This window comes from Anomaloglossus baeobatrachus, chromosome 10, assembly GCF_048569485.1.
Source record: "Anomaloglossus baeobatrachus isolate aAnoBae1 chromosome 10, aAnoBae1.hap1, whole genome shotgun sequence".
In the NCBI taxonomy this organism is placed as follows: Eukaryota; Metazoa; Chordata; class Amphibia; order Anura; family Aromobatidae; genus Anomaloglossus; species Anomaloglossus baeobatrachus.
Window position 1 is genome coordinate 211825409 of NC_134362.1, and position 20375 is coordinate 211845783.

The window sequence follows — 20375 nt, forward strand, 5'->3', positions numbered from 1 at the left end:
GGGGGGGGGGGGGGCTGGCTGTGCGGCACTGGGGGGGGCTGGCTGTGCGGCACGGGGGGGGGGCTGGCTGTGCGGCACGGGGGGGGGGCTGGCTGTGCGGCACGGGGGGGGGGGCTGGCTGTGCGGCACTGGGGGGGGGGGGCTGGCTGTGTGTCGCACCGTCTGTTGGCGGAGCTCCGCGCTGTTGCTCGGTTACTCGGTGACCGGGCGTCGTCCTGCTGTACAGCAGTGGCTGCTTCTGCTTTCATGGATGTCCCTTGTATAAGACACTAATGTCCCAGCATGAGCACTCGGCGGTGGAGCTGGCGGTGGAGCTGATGCCGGCTGCTGCCGCTTCCTCCTCATTGTGATGCGTCATCCCGGGACGGCCGCTCTCTGATGTCGGCAGACGCTGCGGATGATGGGAGTTCTCTTATGCACTGATTTGTGAAATAAAGTATTGAACTCGTTTCTCTCTGTAAATGGGGATCGCTCCGTGGTGTCAGCACCTTCTGCAGACGGGTCAGGGGAGGGTGATACAACCTGTTGACAGTCAGTGCGGGAGGCGTGGCTGCAGACGGGTCCGGGGACGGTGATACAACCTGTTGACAGTCAGTCCAGGGGGTGTGGCTGCAGACGGGTCCGGGGAGGTTGATACAACCTGCTGTCAGTCAGTGCAGGGGGTGTGGCTACATCTTCCGCTCCCCGGCTGGATGGAGTGGTGGATGGTCCGGCTGGATGGAGTGGTGGACGGTCCGGCTGGATGGAGTGGTGGAGGGTCCGGCTGGATGGAGTGGTGGAGGGTCCGGCTGGATGGAGTGGTGGAGGGTCCGGCTGGATGGAGTGGTGGAGGGTCCGGCTGGATGGAGTGGTGGAGGGTCCGGCTGGATGGAGTGGTGGAGGGTCCGGCTGGATGGAGTGGTGGAGGGTCCGGCTGGAGGAAGTGGTGGAGGGTCCGGCTGGAGGAAGTGGTGGAGGGTCCGGCTGGAGGAAGTGGTGGACGGTCCGGCTGGATGGAGTGGTGGACGGTCCGGCTGGATGGAGTGGTGGACGGTCCGGGTGGTCTTATACCAACTGCAGCTCTGCATGGAGGAAAGTGACTGTGACGGGCGGCTCCGATGTTGCCGGTGATGCGGATGATGGGGGAATGTTACGGGCGGCTCCGATGTTGCCGGTGATGCGGATGATGGGGGAATGTGACGGACGGCTCCGATGTTGCCGGTGATGCGGATGATGGAGGAATGTGACGGACGGCTCCGATGTTGCCGGTGATGCGGATGATGGGGGAATGTTACGGGCGGCTCCGATGTTGCCGGTGATGCGGATGATGGAGGAATGTGACGGACGGCTCCGATGTTGCCGGTGATGCGGATGATGGAGGAATGTGACGGGCGGCTCCGATGTTGCCGGTGATGCGGATGATGGAGGAATGTGACGGGCGGCTCCGATGTTGACGGTGATGCGGATGATGGAGGAATGTGACGGGCGGCTCCGATGTTGCCGGTGATGCGGATGATGGAGGAATGTGACGGACAGCTCCGATGTTGCCGGTGATGCGGATGATGGGGGAATGTGACGGGCGGCTCCGATGTTGCCGGTGATGCGGATGATGGAGGAATGTGACGGACGGCTCCGATGTTGCCGGTGATGCGGATGATGGGGGAATGTGACGGGCGGCTCCGATGTTGCCGGTGACGCGGATGATGGGGGAATGTGACGGGCGGCTCCGATGTTGCCGGTGACGCGGATGATGGGGGAATGTGACGGGCGGCTCCGATGTTGCCGGTGACGCGGATGATGGGGGAATGTGACGGGCGGCTCCGATGTTGCCGGTGACGCGGATGATGGGGGAATGTGACGGGCGCTCCGATGTTGCCGGTGACGCGGATGATGGGGGAATGTGACGGGCGGATCCGATGTTGCCGGTGACGCGGATGATGGAGGAATGTGACGGGCGGCTCCGATGTTGCCGGTGATGCGGATGATGGGGGAATGTGACGGGCGGCTCCGATGTTGCCGGTGATGCGGATGATGGGGGAATGTGACGGGCGCTCCGATGTTGCCGGTGATCCGGATGATGGAGGAATGTGACGGGCGGCTCCGATGTTGCCGGTGATGCGGATGATGGGGGAATGTGACGGGCGCTCCGATGTTGCCGGTGATGCGGATGATGGAGGAATGTGACCGGCGGCTCCGATGTTGCCGGTGATGCGGATGATGGGGGAATGTGACGGGCGGCTCCGATGTTGCCGGTGATGCGGATGATGGAGGAATGTGACGGGCGGCTCCGATGTTGCCGGTGATGCGGATGATGGGGGAATGTGACGGACGGCTCCGATGTTGCCGGTGATGCGGATGATGGGGGAATGTGACGGGCGGCTCCGATGTTGCCGGTGACGCGGATGATGGGGGAATGTGACGGGCGGCTCCGATGTTGCCGGTGATGCGGATGATTGAGGAATGTGACGGGCGGCTCCGATGTTGCCGGTGATGCGGATGATGGAGGAATGTGACCGGCGGCTCCGATGTTGCCGGTGACGCGGATGATGGGGGAATGTGACGGGCGGCTCCGATGTTGCCGGTGATGCGGATGATGGAGGAATGTGACGGACGGCTCCGATGTTGCCGGTGATGAGGATGATGGGGGAATGTGACGGGCGGCTCCGATGTTGCTGGTGATGCGGATGATGGGGGAATGTGACGGTGACGGGCGGCTCCGATGTTGCCGGTGATGCGGATGATGGGGGAATGTGACAGACGGCTCCGATGTTGCCGGTGACGCGGATGATGGGGGAATGTGACCGGCGGCTCCGAAGTTGCTGGTGATGCGGATGATGGGGGAATGTGACAGTGACGGACGGCTCCGATGTTCCCGGTGACGCGGATGATGGGGGAATGTGACGGGCGCTCCGATGTTGCCGGTGATGCGGGTGATGGAGGAATGTGACGGGCGGCTCCGATGTTGCCGGTGATGCGGATGATGGGGGAATGTGACGGGCGGCTCCGATGTTGCCGGTGACGCGGATGATGGAGGAATGTGACGGGCGGCTCCGATGTTGCCGGTGACGCGGATGATGGGGGAATGTGACCGGCGGCTCCGAAGTTGCTGGTGATGCGGATGATGGGGGAATGTGACGGTGACGGACGGCTCCAATGTTCCCGGTGACGCGGATGATGGGGGAATGTGACGGGCGCTCCGATGTTGCCGGTGATGCGGGTGATGGAGGAATGTGACGGTGACGGGCGGCTCCGATGTTGCTGGTGACGCGGATGATGGGGGAATGTGACGGGCGGCTCCGATGTTGCCGGTGACGCGGATGATGGAGGAATGTGACGGATCATCTGAGTATAATCCCGGTTGTGTGATAATCTGCGGCGGTGGCGCGGTGCACACAGACCTCAGAGCTGAACTCCAGGAGCAGTCGCAGACATTGTATGATTTATTGTTGTGAGGTTTCAGACTCGGACACAGGAGCTTGCGCTCTAATGGACCTGTCCTCCCCGGAGATCACTACTCCCGTCCCCCTCCTGCCCTGGGAGCACTGCGTGCCGGGACGCTGGCTGCCGGGTATCGGCGTTGGCGCAGGATTATCGGTGCTGTCATCCGTCTCCATGGTTACAGCTGATGGGATTAAGAGATTTGACACCTGGAAGGTTCTAATTGTCTCCGACCTCCAGGAGTTCATCTGGGGTTAACCCTCCCGCTGCCGGAGGCGACCCGCCCTGTGCAGACCGCAGCTGCTGCAGAACACACAAAGCAAGCTTCTGCGGCACTGCGTGTGCCGGGGCGGTGTACAGGAAGGAGAGCCCAACTGACCACACCACCGGAGGAGACGCAGGGTATCTCATCTCTGCAGCTTAGATACATCCCGTAGGAGGTGGTGGATTCGCTCTCACGCCCGCTGCTCAGGGCAGATCAAAGTGCGCCTGCGCAGGACCTCGCTGCCGGCTAGTGGAGATGGCATACAACGCGTTATCCTCACTAGCTTCAGAAGGTGGACAAAGATGGCCGAAAGAGGAGGCGCAGGGCCAGAGAACAGTGACGCCCATTCGACCGCACCGCCTGTCCTACACATCAGGGACAGGTTCCCTTTAAATTTTGAGTTCACAACAAACTGTTCTCGGTGATGAGCTGCCCAAGTGCCATGTCCATGACAGTGACCAGTGAAGAACGAGCCATCGAAGGCGCAGGTAAGTGTCGCACCCCCATCCCGGGCAGGACACATGCACCACACCTGTTTGATGAAGTTGAGGGGAGCGTTGCCGGTCATCACTGGGCTCCCCTCTTCAAGAGGCCCTGCAAGCCGGGTCAATCCCTGCAAACACTGTCAAGACGGACCAAGGGGACGACGCCTAAAGGAAACCAAGACCAAGACCTGGCTGAAGCCCGAGCCGGGGAAACACCCATCATGGGCGCCCCCAAAGAAAAAGAGCACGTAACGCTGTTCAGAAGGCTCGAAGATTCGGGAGGAACGTATGCCCTGAGATCCACCATGTTATGTTGACTTGGGTGAAGAGAAGGAGGTGACCCGCGCCCTTGAGTGTGAAACAAGGGCAGTTGGTGAGACGGCTTCATCTGCTAAGGAGATGCCACCATTGGGAAGTCCAGGGGTGAAGAAAAGGGGGCGAAATTGGCCCCGACTGTTGTAAAGGCGGGAAAGAAGTGAAATCCCACGAAAGTTGGTGTCCACCTCCGGCAGGTGTACAAGGAAGTAAAGGACCACCCTTCCCAAGAAGTTGAGGGATAATGGGCGGCGGCCCAAAAGAGACGGGAGGAAGAGCCAGAAGAGGCCCCACCCTGGAAGACTAGGTCCGGAGAGGGGAGACTCCCCAAATGTGGTTGACTGGCGCCATTGCAGTTATGAAGGCGCTTCAGTTAGACGATGGCAGAGGCGCCACCTATGGAGGGCATACCTGGAGGTGAGCCAGCCAAACGGGACCGGAGTGTTGAGATACAGCGGCTGCTCCAGGGTTTTGCCGGACGGACTCTGGCAGAGGCTGACAACGGACTTTACGAGGATGGAATTCGGAGCCCCGGCAGTCGCCTATCGCCAGGTACTAGCAGTTGGCATCAGAGGGAGAAGTGGCCGTCTATGACCCCTGGCGCGGCCGTGGATTCATCTGGAAAGATGGCACCGGAGATTCGGTTCTCGTTGAGGCGGCTGCAGTGGAGAGGGGTCATCCGATCTGCTGCGATAGTCTTTTTGCATCGGGACGCTGAGTGGGGTTTTTGAAAGTGGAAACTCCACGAGGCCCCGATGCTGGCCACGTGAGGAGAGGGAGCTCATATTTGTGGGAAGATTTTTCCACTTCCAAAAAACAGTAGACAAGTGATGACTATGCCTCAAATGAGGATAACCCCAACGGAGGTCCCTTTTTGTTGTGCCAGTTGCACCTACTTGAAAGGACTTTTCCGTGTCCTAGCGGGACGATATTGATGGACCCCTTGATGTGAGCGGCCCCATCTGTGGTGAGGCGTTCCCTGTCTATTGTGCCTGGTGCAGAGGCAGAGATTGCACGTGCTGCTGAAGGCGGTGGTCTGGAGACCCCACAGCATCAATAACCAACAAAGGTACTGTTTATTTGTTTCTCCCCTCCCTAGTTTATTTGCTCCTCTTGCGCTCCCTTATGGTGGAATGCCGATGGCTCGGGCGGAGATGAGTCAGCTTATTACCTGCCTGTCGCCCTTTGAACATTGCCTTTTTGTCCCAAAGACGTTGCCCACCTTTCCCCAAGAACTTTTATCCGTGGACCTGTGTTCATCCCTGGTGCTTCGCGTCAGTTCTGTTTGTGCAGTTCTGGCATCTGCAGAGAGGGGAGGAGGAAAGGACTTGTGGTCCCAGAGCAAAAGAGGACCCTCGGACTGTGTCGCGCTGTGTCTGAACAGGTCGGCGTATGTTCTGTCCAGCAGAATAAAACTGACTGTCGCCGACAGGCAATTGATTGAAGGACTTTCTTTTATCATCTGCTGCCTAGATGATTAAATGGACTCAAAAGTATATGACAAATGCGTTTTAATAAACTTGTACTCCTTAGTGAAGCTCTGGTAAGGGACTGCCAGTATTTAGTAGGGAGGAATGTAAGAGGTGGTGGATTCGCTCCCTCTCCTCCTATACACTGCTGTAACATAAATGTTTAATGTATGTAATATGTTTGTTTTATATAAGGTCTTTTATTACAGGAGATATTATGATGTGTAAGGTATAGGAATAATAATATAGAATGTTTAAGGTAAGATTTAGTGCAACCTAGAGACAAGTGTGCAGGAGGGGAAGGGTAGATACAATGTGTTCCAAGAGGAGCTGTAGGTGTCAGCAGATCAGATATTGATACAGTGGTTTCCTAGGAGACAGGGATCAGTGGGCGGAGTAAAGAGTGAGTTGGGCAGACAGGGCAGGGGAGTCAGGTCAGTTTTAGTGTAGTGACGATGCAGTAGTGTGCTGCGCAGGAGGTCCTGGGATCACCAGCTCTGGATCAGGGTTTTCCCAGACCTTCTATGGGCACGGCTGCAAGAGACAGGGACCATAGAAGTCAGACTCTGCTGCTGGAGGAATAGTGCGAGGGCCGGCCAGATGGGGCGAGGGCCGGCCAGATGGGGCGAGGGCCGGCCAGATGGGGCGAGGGCCGGCCAGATGGGGCGAGGGCCGGCCAGATGGGGCGAGGGCCGGCCAGATGGGGCGAGGGCCGGCCAGATGGGTGACTCCATTGAGCAGCGGCAGCAGAACAGTAACACGGGGAAAGGTGCATGTCTGTCCTAGGAAGGTTATTGTGAAGACTGAGAGTTTTCTGTGAAGATAGAAGATGTCTCCTATGAAGAACGAAAGCTGAAGAAAGGAAGCTACAGTTTTAGTTAAAAAAAAAAAACCTGTTCTCGGTGATGAGCTGCCCAAGTGCGATGTCTATGACCGTGACCGGCAATGGGGTGAAGGACGAGCCATCGAGGGTGCAAGTAAGTGTCGCACCCTCCAGCAGTGGGACACATGCACCACACACGTTTGAAGTCAAGGAGAGCGCTGCTGGCAATCACCGGGCTCCCCTCTTCAAATGTACATAACCATTGTGTCTGTCATCTGCCAGATCTGTACAACCAGCAACAATGAGACGTCCACCACCGAGCGTCACATCACTATCATCTACTACATAGGGGCAGTATTATAGTAGTTATATTCTTGTACATAGGGGGCAGTATTATAGTAGTTATATTCCTGTATATAGGGGCAGTATTATAGTAGTTATATTCTTGTACATAGGGGCAGTATTATAGTAGTTATATTCTTGTACATAGGGGCAGTATTATAGTAGTTATATTCTTGTACATAGGAGCAGTATTATAGTAGTTATATTCTTGTACATAGGGCAGTATTATAGTAGTTATATTCTTGTACATAGGAGGCAGTATTATAGTAGGTATATTCTTGTACATAGGGCAGTATTATAGTAGTTATATTCTTATACATAGGGGCAGTATTATAGTAGTTATATTCTTGTACATAGGAGGCAGTATTATAGTAGTTATATTCTTGTACATAGGGGCAGTATTATAGTAGTTATATTATTGTATATAGGGGCAGTATTATAATAGTTATATTCTTGTACATAGGGCAGTATTATAGTAGTTATATTCTTATACATAGGGGCAGTATTATAGTAGTTATATTCTTGTACATAGGGCAGTATTATAGTAGTTATATTCTTATACATAGGGGCAGTATTATAGTAGTTATATTCTTGTACATAGGAGGCAGTATTATAGTAGTTATATTCTTGTACATAGGGCAGTATTATAGTAGTTATATTCTTATACATAGGGGCAGTATTATAGTAGTTATATTCTTGTACATAGGAGGCAGTATTATAGTAGTTATATTCTTGTACATAGGGGCAGTATTATAGTAGTTATATTATTGTATATAGGGGCAGTATTATAGTAGTTATATTCTTGTACATAGGGGCAGTATTATAGTAGTTATATTCTTGTACATAGGGCAGTATTATAGTAGTTATATTCTTGTACATAGGAGGCAGTATTATAGTAGTTATATTCTTGTACATAGGGCAGTATTATAGTAGTTATATTCTTATACATAGGGGCAGTATTATAGTAGTTATATTCTTGTACATAGGGGCAGTATTATAGTAGTTATATTATTGTATATAGGGGCAGTATTATAGTAGTTATATTCTTGTACATAGGGGCAGTATTATAATAGTTATATTCTTGTACATAGGGCAGTATTATAGTAGTTATATTCTTGTACATAGGAGGCAGTATTATAGTAGTTATATTCTTGTACATAGGGCAGTATTATAGTAGTTATATTCTTGTACATAGGAGGCAGTATTATAGTAGTTATATTCTTGTACATAGGGCAGTATTATAGTAGTTATATTCTTATACATAGGGGCAGTATTATAGTAGTTATATTCTTGTACATAGGGGCAGTATTATAGTAGTTATATTATTGTATATAGGGGCAGTATTATAGTAGTTATATTCTTGTTATTCTTGTATATAGGGGCAGTATTATAGTGGTTATATTCTTGTACATAGGAGCAGTATTGTAGTAGTTATATTCTTGTACATAGGGGCAGTATTATAGTAGTTATATTCTTGTACATATGAGCAGTATTATAGTAGTTATATTCTTGTACATAAGGGCAGTATTATAGTGGTTATATTCTTGTACATAGGGGCAGTATTATAGTAGTTTATTCTTGTACATATGAGCAGTATTATAGTAGTTATATTCTTGTACATAGGGGACAGTATTATAGTAGTTATATTCTTGTACATAGGGGGCAGTATTATAGTAGTTATATTCCTGTATATAGGGGCAGTATTATAGTAGTTATATTCTTGTACATAGGGGGCAGTATTATAGTAGCTATATTCTTGTATATAGGGGCAGTATTATAGTAGTTATATTCTTGTACAGAGGAGCAGTATTATAGTAGTTATATTCTTGTACAGAGGAGCAGTATTATAGTAGTTATATTCTTGTACATAGGGGCAGTATTATAGTAGTTATATTCTTGTACAGAGGAGCAGTATTATAGTAGTTATATTCTTGTACATAGGAGCAGTATTATAGTAGATATATTCTTGTATATAGGGGCAGTATTATAGTAGTTATATTCTTGTACATAGGGGCAGTATTATAGTAGTTATATTCTTGTACATAGGGGGCAGTATTATAGCAGTTATATTCTTGTACATAGGGGGCAGTATTATAGTAGTTATATTCTTGTACATAGGGGGCAGTATTATAGTAGTTATATTCTTGTACATAGGGGCAGTATTATAGTAGATATATTCTTGTACAGAGGAGCAGTATTATAGTAGTTATATTCTTGTACATAGGGGGCAGTATTATAGTAGTTATATTCCTGTACATAGGGGCAGTATTATAGTAGTTATATTCTTGTATATAGGAGCAGTATTATAGTAGATATATTCTTGTACATAGGGGCAGTATTATAGTAGTTATATTCTTGTACATAGGGGCAGTATTATAGTAGTTATATTCTTGTACAGAGGAACAGTATTATAGTAGTTATATTCTTGTACATAGGGGGCAGTATTATAGTAGTTATATTCTTGTATAGAGGAGCAGTATTATAGTAGTTATATTCTTGTACATAGGGGGCAGTATTATAGTAGTTATATTCTTGTACATAGGGGCAGTATTATAGTAGTTATATTCTTGTACATAGGGGGCAGTATTATAGTAGTTATATTCTTGTACATAGGAGCAGTATTATAGTAGTTATATTCTTGTACATAGGGGCAGTATTATAGTAGTTATATTCTTGTATATAGGGGCAGTATTATAGTAGTTATATTCTTGTACATAGGGGCAGTATTATAGTAGATATATTCTTGTATATAGGGGGCAGTATTATAGTAGATATATTCTTGTACATAGGGGCAGTATTATAGTAGATATATTCTTGTATATAGGAGCAGTATTATAGTAGTTATATTCTTGTACATAGGAGCAGTATTATAGTAGTTATATTCTTGTATATAGGGGGCAGTATTATAGTAGTTATATTCTTGTACATAGGGGCAGTATTATAGTAGATATATTCTTGTATATAGGGGGCAGTATTATAGTAGATATATTCTTGTACAGAGGAGCAGTATTATAGCAGTTACATTCCTGTATATAGGGAGCAGTATTATAGTTACAGAGATGAGGATTCGGCTTTTTCTGGGAATATTTATTGCAGGGGATATCCGTTTTTCACGCTCGTGGTGTTGGTATTTAGTGCATTTGTGCGTTTTACATTGCGCCGTATTTGACAATAATTTGGGGGGTTTTGCTGTTTTTCTTGAGTTCCTGGTGTCGGCTCTTTGCAGATTGTGGGGTCCTTCTTGCAGAGGGGGAGTATTTTATGCCGCTTTGCTCCGTGCCTCGTCCGTTCTGCCTCCGGTCCGGGATGTGGCTGATTTTTCTCGTCTCTATCAGATGTGGCTCCATCGTCCTACTTTATGACGCACCGGTCCCTTTTCCTTTCCATACGCGGCAGGGCGACCCGACTGCTCCAGTCCTATAAGATCTCTGTCTTGGCGATGACGGTGCGGTGCAGGATGGGAACGGCGCCCCCAGTGGTGGATGGAGATGGGAGCGACTGGTCAGAAGATTCTGCAGAAGAAGAAAAGACCATGGTTGAGGGTTGAAATCCGGAGATAAATCCGTGTGCGCGGTCAGTGGGGGACGAGCCGGCGGTGCGGCTGCTGCACGTGACCCTGCCGTCCACGGGCTCACCTGAGGGCAGATCCTGGGGGGCAGCCTGCAGGGTGTGAGCGGGCAGGAGCTCCAGGCTCAGACTGGAGGGGGCTGCGTGCAGGTAATGATGGCCGCCATCCGCCACCGCCGACCCTGCAACAGAGATTCAGGATGAACGAGAGACCAGCAGGTGGTGCAGGCGCGACCATATGAACACAGGAGCCGCCTGCACCCAACACCATGGAGCGGCCACCAATACAGCCACGTGCACGCGGTATTGTAGCCAAAATCAGGAGTGGGTAATGATGAGGACGTGGTGTGAACAGTCATTCTGTGCTGACGGAGAGTCTATACGTTACCCGTGACATGTGTAATCATGCTCCTGACTATCTCATCACTGCTGTGACCTGAGCGGTCTATACTCTAATGACCGGGAGAAACAACTCTCATCGTCCCCTTACATTAAGCATTCACTGGGAGTTCAATTTCATGCACTACAAACACGCATGGCAGGAGCCGACCTGTCATTGTAATTGTTCACTGTACTAAGCTTGGTGCTGTAATTGGGTACTGATGATGGTTCTGGTGCTGTAGTCATGCATTGACCATGCCAATGATGGTGAAGTCATGTACTGATCATTGTTATGGTACAAGTGGAGAAAAGGGTCAGCTCACCTGTCTGAAGTGCACGGACAAAACAATAGATCCAGGGAAAAAGAGACTATGCGACCGGCTCAAGATCATCCTTGAAATTAGTAAAATCGAAATTTATTTCATACGTTAAAATTCAAACAATATGTCCACCACAAAGGTACAGCTCATAAGTGGTTAAGAGGCTTTCAAACTTTGCTCTGTACCTCTGGACTTATTCTTTGAAGTTTAACAGATTAAATAATGATTTTACGAATTTCAAGAATGATCTTGTGCTGGTCGCATCGTCTATTTCATTTGATCATTGTTATGGTGCTGTAATTGTGTACTGACGGTGGTTCTAGTGCTGTAGTCGTGCACTGATGGTGATTCTGGTGTTGTAGTCATGTATTGACAGTGCTGCCGGTGGTGAACAGATCATTGTTATAGTGCTGAAGTTGTGTACTCATGGTGGTTCTAGTGCTGTAATCGTGCACTGACGGTAATTCTGGTGCTGTAGTCGTGCACTGATGGTGATTCTGGTGCTGTAGTCATGTATTAATAGTGCTGCCGGTGTTGTAGTCATGAACAGATGATTGTTATGGTTCTGTAGTTGTGTACTGACGGTGAAAGTGGGTGGAGGCGCTTTATAAGAAGCTGTGTACAGGACCGTATATAGGGTTTAAGCTTCAGTACACGACTATAGCAGCAGAACCATTGACAGAACATGACTACAGAACCAGAATCACCATCAATACATTACTACAGTACAGCAGCAGAATCACAGTCAGTACACAACTACATCACCAGAACAATAATCTGTACCTGACTAGAGTACTAGCGGCACTGTCAATACACGACTACTAGTGATGAGTAAACGTGCTCCCCAATGCATGTTACTCGATCAGACATCAGGAATCTCAGATGAGACTCGAATATTATTGAAGTCAATAGGAAACACAAACATTTTTTAACGCCGATACTTGATTCCGAGGCTGGAATGAGAAAGGAGTTGTGGCGCGCAAGCTCACTCATCACTAATGACTACAGTACCAGAAACACACAACTACAGCCCCACTATCACCGTCAGTACACAACTACAGCACCATAACAATGATCTGTTCATGACTACTCACTGATTATAGAATGTGTACCAGATACAGGTTACTATCAAGTGTCTGGACGCCTCCCTCAGTCGTTACAATGTATCGCCCCAGTATTGAGCTGTCAGGGGCCCCGGTGAGTCTTTACCTCCCAGTAACATTTCCTGCAGCAGGCTGTCGATCCGCGCCATCCCAAACAACTTGGCGAATTGCACCTGCTCGATCATCTGCCAGGTGATGCTTTGCAGCGGGGGCAGGAGCAGGAGGAGGTCGCTGAAGCGCCCCCTGGAGTCGTACTGCCGGTCATTGATGTAATCCTCTAGGTTCACCTGCACCTGGAACCGCATGTTCTTCACTTTACTGGAGTCGCTGAGCCCCTTACAGTCTATGGAGAGACAAAACGCCGGTCAGAGACCCGAGCAGCCGCCATGTCCTCAGGCCCCGCCCCTGCAGGTCAGGTCTCCTCCTCCTTACCGGCCACTTACCGGGATCAAAAAATATAATGGCTTTGAGGCAAGCGTACTCGTTATCATCGATCTGGATCTCCCGTAAAGGCTTCACCAGCTCGTCCAGGATCCTGACCGCCACCCGGGCGATCTCCAGCTCCGGACACTGCATGGGGATAATGAAGTCATTACCTGCAGGGAGCAAGAGAAAGGTGAAGAATCATGGAGGAGCGGGTGACGGTACACCATTATCCCCCCCATCATACACGTAGGCGGTGTGGAACTGGAAAAGCCGCGATAAAGTAACAGGAAAAAGAGGACAGAGCATGGTACAAAGATCAGCGAAAAAGAGGACAGAGCATGACACAAAGATCAGCGAAAAAGAGGACAGAGCATGGCACAAAGATCAGCGAAAAAGAGGACAGAGCATGGCACAAAGATCAGCGAAAAAGAGGACAAAGCATGGCACAAAGATCAGCGAAAAAAAGGACAGAGCATGGCACAAAGATCAGCGAAAAAGAGGACAAAGCATGGCACAAAGGTCAGCGAAAAAGAGGACAGAGCATGGCACAAAGGTCAGTGAAAAAGAGGACAGAGCATGGCACAGAGATCAGCGAAAAAGAGGACAGAGCATGACACAAAGATCAGCGAAAAAGAGGACAAAGCATGGCACAAAGGTCAGCGAAAAAGAGGACAGAGCATGGCACAAAGGTCAGTGAAAAAGAGGACAGAGCATGGCACAGAGATCAGCGAAAAAAAGGACAGAGCATGACACAAAGATCAGCGAAAAAGAGGACAAAGCATGGCACAAAGAGGACAGAGCATGGCACAGAGATCAGCGAAAAAGAGGACAGAGAATGGCACAAAGATCAGCGAAAAAGAGGACAAAGCATGGCACAGAGATCAGCGAAAAAGAGGACAGAGCATGGCACAGAGATCAGCGAAAAAGAGGACAGAGCATGGCACAGAGATCAGCGAAAAAGAGGACAAAGCATGGCACAAAGATCAGCGAAAAAAAGGACAGAGCATGACACAAAGATCAGCGAAAGAAGGGAATTTTGTTACTTACCGTAAATTCCTTTTCTTCTAGCTCTTATTGGGAGACCCAGACGATTGGGGTATAGCTACTGCCCTCCGGAGGCCACACAAAGCTCTACACTAAAAAGTGCAAGGCCCCTCCCCTTCTGGCTATACCCCCCCCCCCCGTGGTATCACGGGTTCTCCAGTTTTAGTGCCAAAGCAAGAAGGAGGAAGCCAATAACTGGTTTAAACAAATTAACTCCGAATAACGTCGGAGAACTGAAACCGTTCAACATGAACAACATGTGTACCCGCAAACAACAAAAAAATCCCGAAGGACAACAGGGGCGGGTGCTGGGTCTCCCAATAAGAGCTAGAAGAAAAGGAATTTACGGTAAGTAACAAAATTCCCTTCTTCTTCAGCGCTCTATTGGGAGACCCAGACGATTGGGACGTCCAAAAGCTGTCCCTGGGTGGGTAAAGAAATACCTCATGTTAGAGCTGCAAAACAGCCCTCCCCTACGGGGATGTCACTGCCGCCTGCAGGACTCTTCTACCTAGGCTGGCATCCGCCGAAGCATAGGTATGCACCTGATAATGTTTGGTGAAAGTGTGCAGACTCGACCAGGTAGCTGCCTGGCACACCTGTTGAGCCGAAGCCTGGTGTCGCAAAGCCCAGGACGCACCCACAGCTCTGGTTGAGTGGGCTTTCAGCCCTGAAGGAACCGGAAGCCCAGCAGAACGGTAGGCTTCCAGAATTGGTTCTTTGATCCATCGAGCCAGGGTGGCTTTAGAAGCCTGCGACCCCTTGCGCGGACCAGCGACAAGGACAAAAAGTGCATCTGAACGGCGGATAGGCGCCGTGCGAGAAATATAGATTCTGAGTGCTCTCACCAGATCTAGCAAACGTAAGTCCTTTTCATACCGGTGAACCGGCTGAGGACAAAAGGAAGGCAAGGAGATATCCTGATTAAGATGAAACGAGGATACGACCTTAGGGAGAAACTCCGGAATGGGGCGCAGCACTACCTTGTCCTGGTGGAACACCAGGAAGGGAGCCTTGGATGACAGAGCTGCCAGCTCAGACACTCGCCGAAGCGATGTGATCGCAACAAGAAACGCCACTTTCTGTGACAGGCGAGAAAAGGAAACGTCCTTTAGAGGCTCGAAGGGCGGCTTTTGCAGAGCAACTAGTACTCTGTTCAGATCCCATGGATCTAACGGCCGCTTGTACGGGGGCACAATATGACAGACCCCCTGTAGGAACGTGCGCACCTTAGGAAGACGTGCTAGACGCTTCTGAAAAAACACAGATAGTGCCGAGACTTGCCCTTTAAGGGAGCTGAGCGACAAGCCCTTTTCCAACCCCGATTGCAGGAAGGAAAGAAAGGTGGGCAATGCAAATGGCCAAGGGGATACTCTCTGTGCAGAGCACCAGGATAAGAAAATCTTCCACGTTCTGTGGTAGATCTTAGCAGACGTTGACTTTCTAGCTTGTCTCATTGTGGCTATGACTCCTTGAGATAATCCTGCGGACGCTAGGATCCAGGACTCAATGGCCACACAGTCAGGTTCAGGGCCGCAGAATTCTGATGGAAAAACGGCCCTTGGGACAGTAAGTCTGGTCGGTCTGGCAGTGACCACGGTCGACCGACCGTGAGATGCCACAGATCCGGATACCACGATCTCCTCGGCCAGTCTGGGGCGACGAGTATGACGCGGCTGCAATCGGATCTGATCTTGCGTAACACTCTGGGCAAGAGTGCCAGAGGTGGGAAGACGTATGGGAGCCGGAACTGCGACCAATCTTGAACTAATGCGTCTGCCGCCAGAGCTCTTTGATCGCGCGACCTCGCCATGAATGCCGGGACCTTGTTGTTGTGCCGGGACGCCATTAGGTCGACGTCCGGCACTCCCCATCGGCGACAGATTTCCTGAAACACGTCCGGGTGAAGGGACCACTCCCCTGCGTCCATGCCCTGGCGACTGAGGAAGTCTGCTTCCCAATTTTCTACGCCTGGGATGTGAACCGCGGATATGGTGGATGCTGTGTCCTCCACCCACATTAGAATGCGCCGGACTTCTTGGAATGCTTGCCGACTGCGCGTCCCTCCTTGGTGGTTGATGTATGCCACCGCTGTGGAGTTGTCCGACTGGATTCGGATCTGCTTTCCTTCCAGCCACTGTTGGAAGGCCAGTAGGGCAAGATACACTGCCCTGATTTCCAGAACATTGATCTGAAGGGTGGACTCCTGCGGAGTCCACGTCCCCTGGGCCCTGTGGTGGAGAAACACTGCTCCCCACCCTGACAGACTCGCATCTGTCGTGACCACTGCCCAGGATGGGGGCAGGAAGGATCTTCCCTGAGACAATGAGGTGGGAAGGAGCCACCATTGTAGAGAGTCCTTGGCCGTCTGGGAAAGAGAGACTTTCCTGTCCAGGGACGTTGACTTCCCGTCCCATTGGCGGAGAATGTCCCATTGAAGTGGGCGCAGATGAAACTGCGCAAAGGGAACTGCTTCCATGGCTGCCACCATCTTCCCGAGGAAGTGCATGAGGCGCCGTAAGGGGTGCGACTGGCCTTGAAGGAGGGATTGCACCCCTGTCTGTAGGGACCGCTGCTTGTTCAGCGGAAGCTTCACTCTCGCTGCTCGAGTATGAAACTCCATGCCAAGATACGTTAGCGACTGTGACGGTGACAGATTCGACTTTGGAAAGTTGATGATCCATCCGAACGTCTGTAGAGTCTCCAGCGTAGCATGTAGACTGAGTTGGCATGCCTCTTGAGAGGGTGCCTTGACAAGTAGATCGTCTAGGTAAGGGATCACCGAGTGTCCCTGAGAGTGCAAGACTGCTACCACCGCCGCCATGACCTTGGTGAAGACCCGGGGGGCTGTCGCCAGACCGAATGGCAGAGCTACGAACTGAAGATGGTCGTTTCCTATCACAAAACGTAGAAAACGTTGATGTTCTGTAGCAATTGGCACGTGGAGATAAGCATCTTTGATGTCTATTGAGGCAAGGAAGTCTCCTTGAGACATTGAGGCAACGACAGAGCGGAGGGTTTCCATCCGGAACCGTCTGGCGTGCACATGTTTGTTGAGCAGCTTTAGATCCAGAACAGGACGGAACGAGCCGTCCTTTTTTGGAACCACAAAGAGATTGGAGTAAAAACCCTCGCCCTTGTTCCTGAGGCGGTACAGGAACCACTACTCCTTCCGCTCTTAGGGAGTCCACCGCCTGCAGCAGGGCATCTGCTCGGTCTGGATGTGGGGAGGTTCTGAAGAACCGAGCTGGAGGACGAGAACTGAACTCGATTCTGTACCCGCGAGACAAAATGTTTGTCACCCACCGGTCTTTGACCTGTGACATCCAAATGTCGGAAAAGCGGGAGAGCCTGCCCCCGACCGGAGATGCGGAGGGGGGGGGCTGGAAGTCATGAGGTAGCCGCTTTGGAAGCGGTTCCTCCATTTGCTTTCTTGGGGCGTGCGTGAGCCCGCCAGGAATCTGAGACTCTTTGCGTCCTCTGAGTCCCTTTGGACGAGGAGAATTGTGTCTTGCCCGAACCTCGAAAGGACTGAAACCTCTGCTGCCATTTTTTCTGCTGAGGTTTGCTTGATCTGGGCTGGGGTAAGGAAGAGTCTTTACCCTTGGACTGTTTAATGATGTCAGCCAATGGCTCGCCAAACAGTCTGTCTCTAGATAATGGCAAGCTGGTTAAACATTTTTTGGAAGCAGCATCTGCTTTCCAGTCCTTTAACCACAAGGCTCTGCGCAAAACTACCGAATTGGCGGACGCCATAGAGGTGCGGCTGGTAGATTCTAGGACCGCATTGATAGCGTAAGACGCAAACGCAGACATCTGCGTGGTAAGGTGCGCCACTTGCGGCACTGCTGGATGTATGATAGCATCCACTTTTGCTAACCCTGCTGAAATAGCCTGGAGTGCCCATACGGCTGCGAATGCCGGAGCAAACGACGCGCCTATAGCTTCATAGACAGATTTTAACCAAAGGTCCATCTGTCTGTCATTGGCATCCTTAAGTGAAGCGCCATCCTCCACTGCAACTATGGATCTAGCTGCAAGTTTGGAAATCGGGGGGTCCACCTTTGGACACTGGGTCCAGCGCTTGACCACATCAGGGGGGAAAGGATAACGTGTATCCTTAGAACGTTTAGAGAAACGCTTTTCTGGATGAGCGTCGTGTTTCTGGATTGACTCTCTGAAGTCAGAGTGATCCAAGAAAGCACTCAATTTACGCTTGGGATAGAGGAAACGAAACTTCTCCTGCTCTGCAGCTGCCTCTTCTGCTGAAGGAGCTGGGGGAGAAATATCTAACAGTCTATTGATGGCTGAGATAAGATCGTTTACCATGGCGTCCCCATCCGGGGTATCCAGATTGAGAGGGGTTCCAGGATAAGACTCCTGATCACTCTCATCAGACACATCACAGGGCGACTGATTGCGCTGAGACCCTGAGCAGTGTGATGACGTTGAGGGTCTTTCCCAGCGAGCTCGCTTAGGGTGGCTGGGGCTATCATCTGAGTCATAATACTCAGCCTGGGAAGCCGGGGACCCCCTTGCAGTCTGGATTAATTCCAACTGAGGGGGATTAGAGGACAGAGACCTCGCCGTGTCCATAGACTGAGCCCCAGACATGGATTGCAAAGTTTCAAGTATTTTTGCCATAGTCACAGACATTCCATCAGCAAAAACTGCAAAGTCTGTCCCTGTCACCGGGGCAGAACTTACAAGCGTCTCAGCCTGGGTCACTATCTCTCCTGACTCCGGCTGGCGAAGCAGCACCGGGTCGGAGCATTGCACACAATGGGGGTCATCGGAGCCTGCTGGTAGATTAGCCCCACATGCAGCACACGCAGTGTACACAGCCCTAGCCTTGGCAGCCTTGCGTTTTGTGGATGACATGTTGCTGCCTCCTCAGAGCGATCTGGGATATGCAGCCAGGAAGCGACCTCACAGTGCAAGAAATCACTAAATATATATATCTGGTGACACAGTACACTAATACACACTGAGGCACTAGAGGGGCCAGCTGAAAAGCCGCTTACCGCCCGCTTAAGAGCGGGTGTGTGGTCTCCAAAGCCCCCTAGTCCAGGTCTCCCAGAGCCTTGCGTCCTTCCTCCAGCCAGACATGCATGTAATGGCTGCCGGCGTCCTGAGAGAAGAAGGGGGGCGGGCCCTGGGCGTTCCTGGCTAAGAGCGGGAAGCCTGCTTCCCTCTGTGCATAGTGTGAGGGCTGGAGCATGTAAATCAGGCTCCAGCCCTCGTCGCTGCTGCGAAACAGCGTCTCTCCCCTACCCTGATTGACAGGGTGGGGGCGGGAACGAAGCGGAGCTAGGCCGCAAAAGCCGGGGACTGGATTTATAAACGCCGCCGCCGTAAAAGCGCGGTCGGCGTGTCCCCGGCGCACCACAAGTCACAGCAGCGCCGCCGGTCCAGTGGGGGTCGGCGCTGCGTTCCCACAACACAAAAGTCCCCCAGTAAACTGTAGGGACACCAACTCAATCGTTACGGTCCCCGGCGCACTACAACACCCAGCCAGCCCGGAGTGTCTGTGCCTGCCGGGGACACAGAGTACCTGTATGATGCAGGGCCTGTCCCTGATCGTACTCCTGCTCGGCATCCACCAGGTGCTATGGGTCTGTGGATGGAGCCCGGCGTCAGAGCTGAGAGGCCGGCAGGATCCCACTTCCACAGAGCCCTACCAGGGGATGTGGAAGGAAAACAGCATGTCAGGCTCCAGCCCTGTACCAGCAATAGGTACCTCAACCTTACAACACCATCCAGGGGTGAGAAGGGAGCATGCTGGGGACACTATATGTGTCCTCTTTTCTTCCATCCGAAACAGTCAGCAGCTACTGCTGACTAAAATCTGTGGAGCTATGCATGGAATGTCTGACCTCCTTCGCACAAAGCTTGAAAACTGGAGAACCCGTGATACCACGGGGGGGGTATAGCCAGAGAGGGAGGGGCCTTGCACTTTTTAGTGTAGTGCTTTGTGTGGCCTCCGGAGGGCAGTAGCTATACCCCAATCGTCTGGGTCTCCCAATAGAGCGCTGAAGAAAAAAGGACAGAGCATGACACAAAGATCAGCGAAAAAGAGGACAGAGCATGGCACAGAGATCAGTGAAAAAGAGGACAGAGCATGGCACAGAGATCAGTGAAAAAGAGGACAGAGCATGGCACAGAGATCAGTGAAAAAGAGGACAGAGCATGGCACAGAGATCAGTGAAAAAGAGGACAGAGCATGACACAAAGATCAGCGAAAAAGAGGACAGAGCATGACACAAAGATCAGCGAAAAAGAGGACAGAGCATGGCACAGAGATCAGTGAAAAAGAGGACAGAGCATGGCACAAAGAGGACAGAGCATGGCACAGAGATCAGCGAAAAAAAGGACAGAGCATGACACAAAGATCAGCGAAAAAGAGGACAGAGCATGG

The 20375-nt window shown here is 51.0% G+C and overlaps 1 protein-coding gene across 2 annotated transcripts in view; it reads right to left on the bottom strand.

Moving 5' to 3' along the window:
• Window positions 1-10166: 10166 nt before the first annotated feature.
• The window catches only part of LOC142254283 (hepatocyte nuclear factor 4-beta-like), a 62326-nt gene continuing 52117 nt past the window's right edge, over window positions 10167-20375 (bottom strand). For both annotated transcript variants that reach the window (XM_075325320.1, XM_075325319.1), the window contains exons 7-10: window positions 12931-13083; window positions 12594-12830; window positions 10752-10865; window positions 10167-10628 (exon numbers count right to left, since the gene is read on the bottom strand). In XM_075325320.1, the coding sequence (XP_075181435.1) occupies window positions 10534-10628; window positions 10752-10865; window positions 12594-12830; window positions 12931-13083 (599 nt within the window). In that variant the 3' untranslated portion in view covers window positions 10167-10533. The remainder of the gene's footprint in view (window positions 10629-10751; window positions 10866-12593; window positions 12831-12930; window positions 13084-20375) is intronic.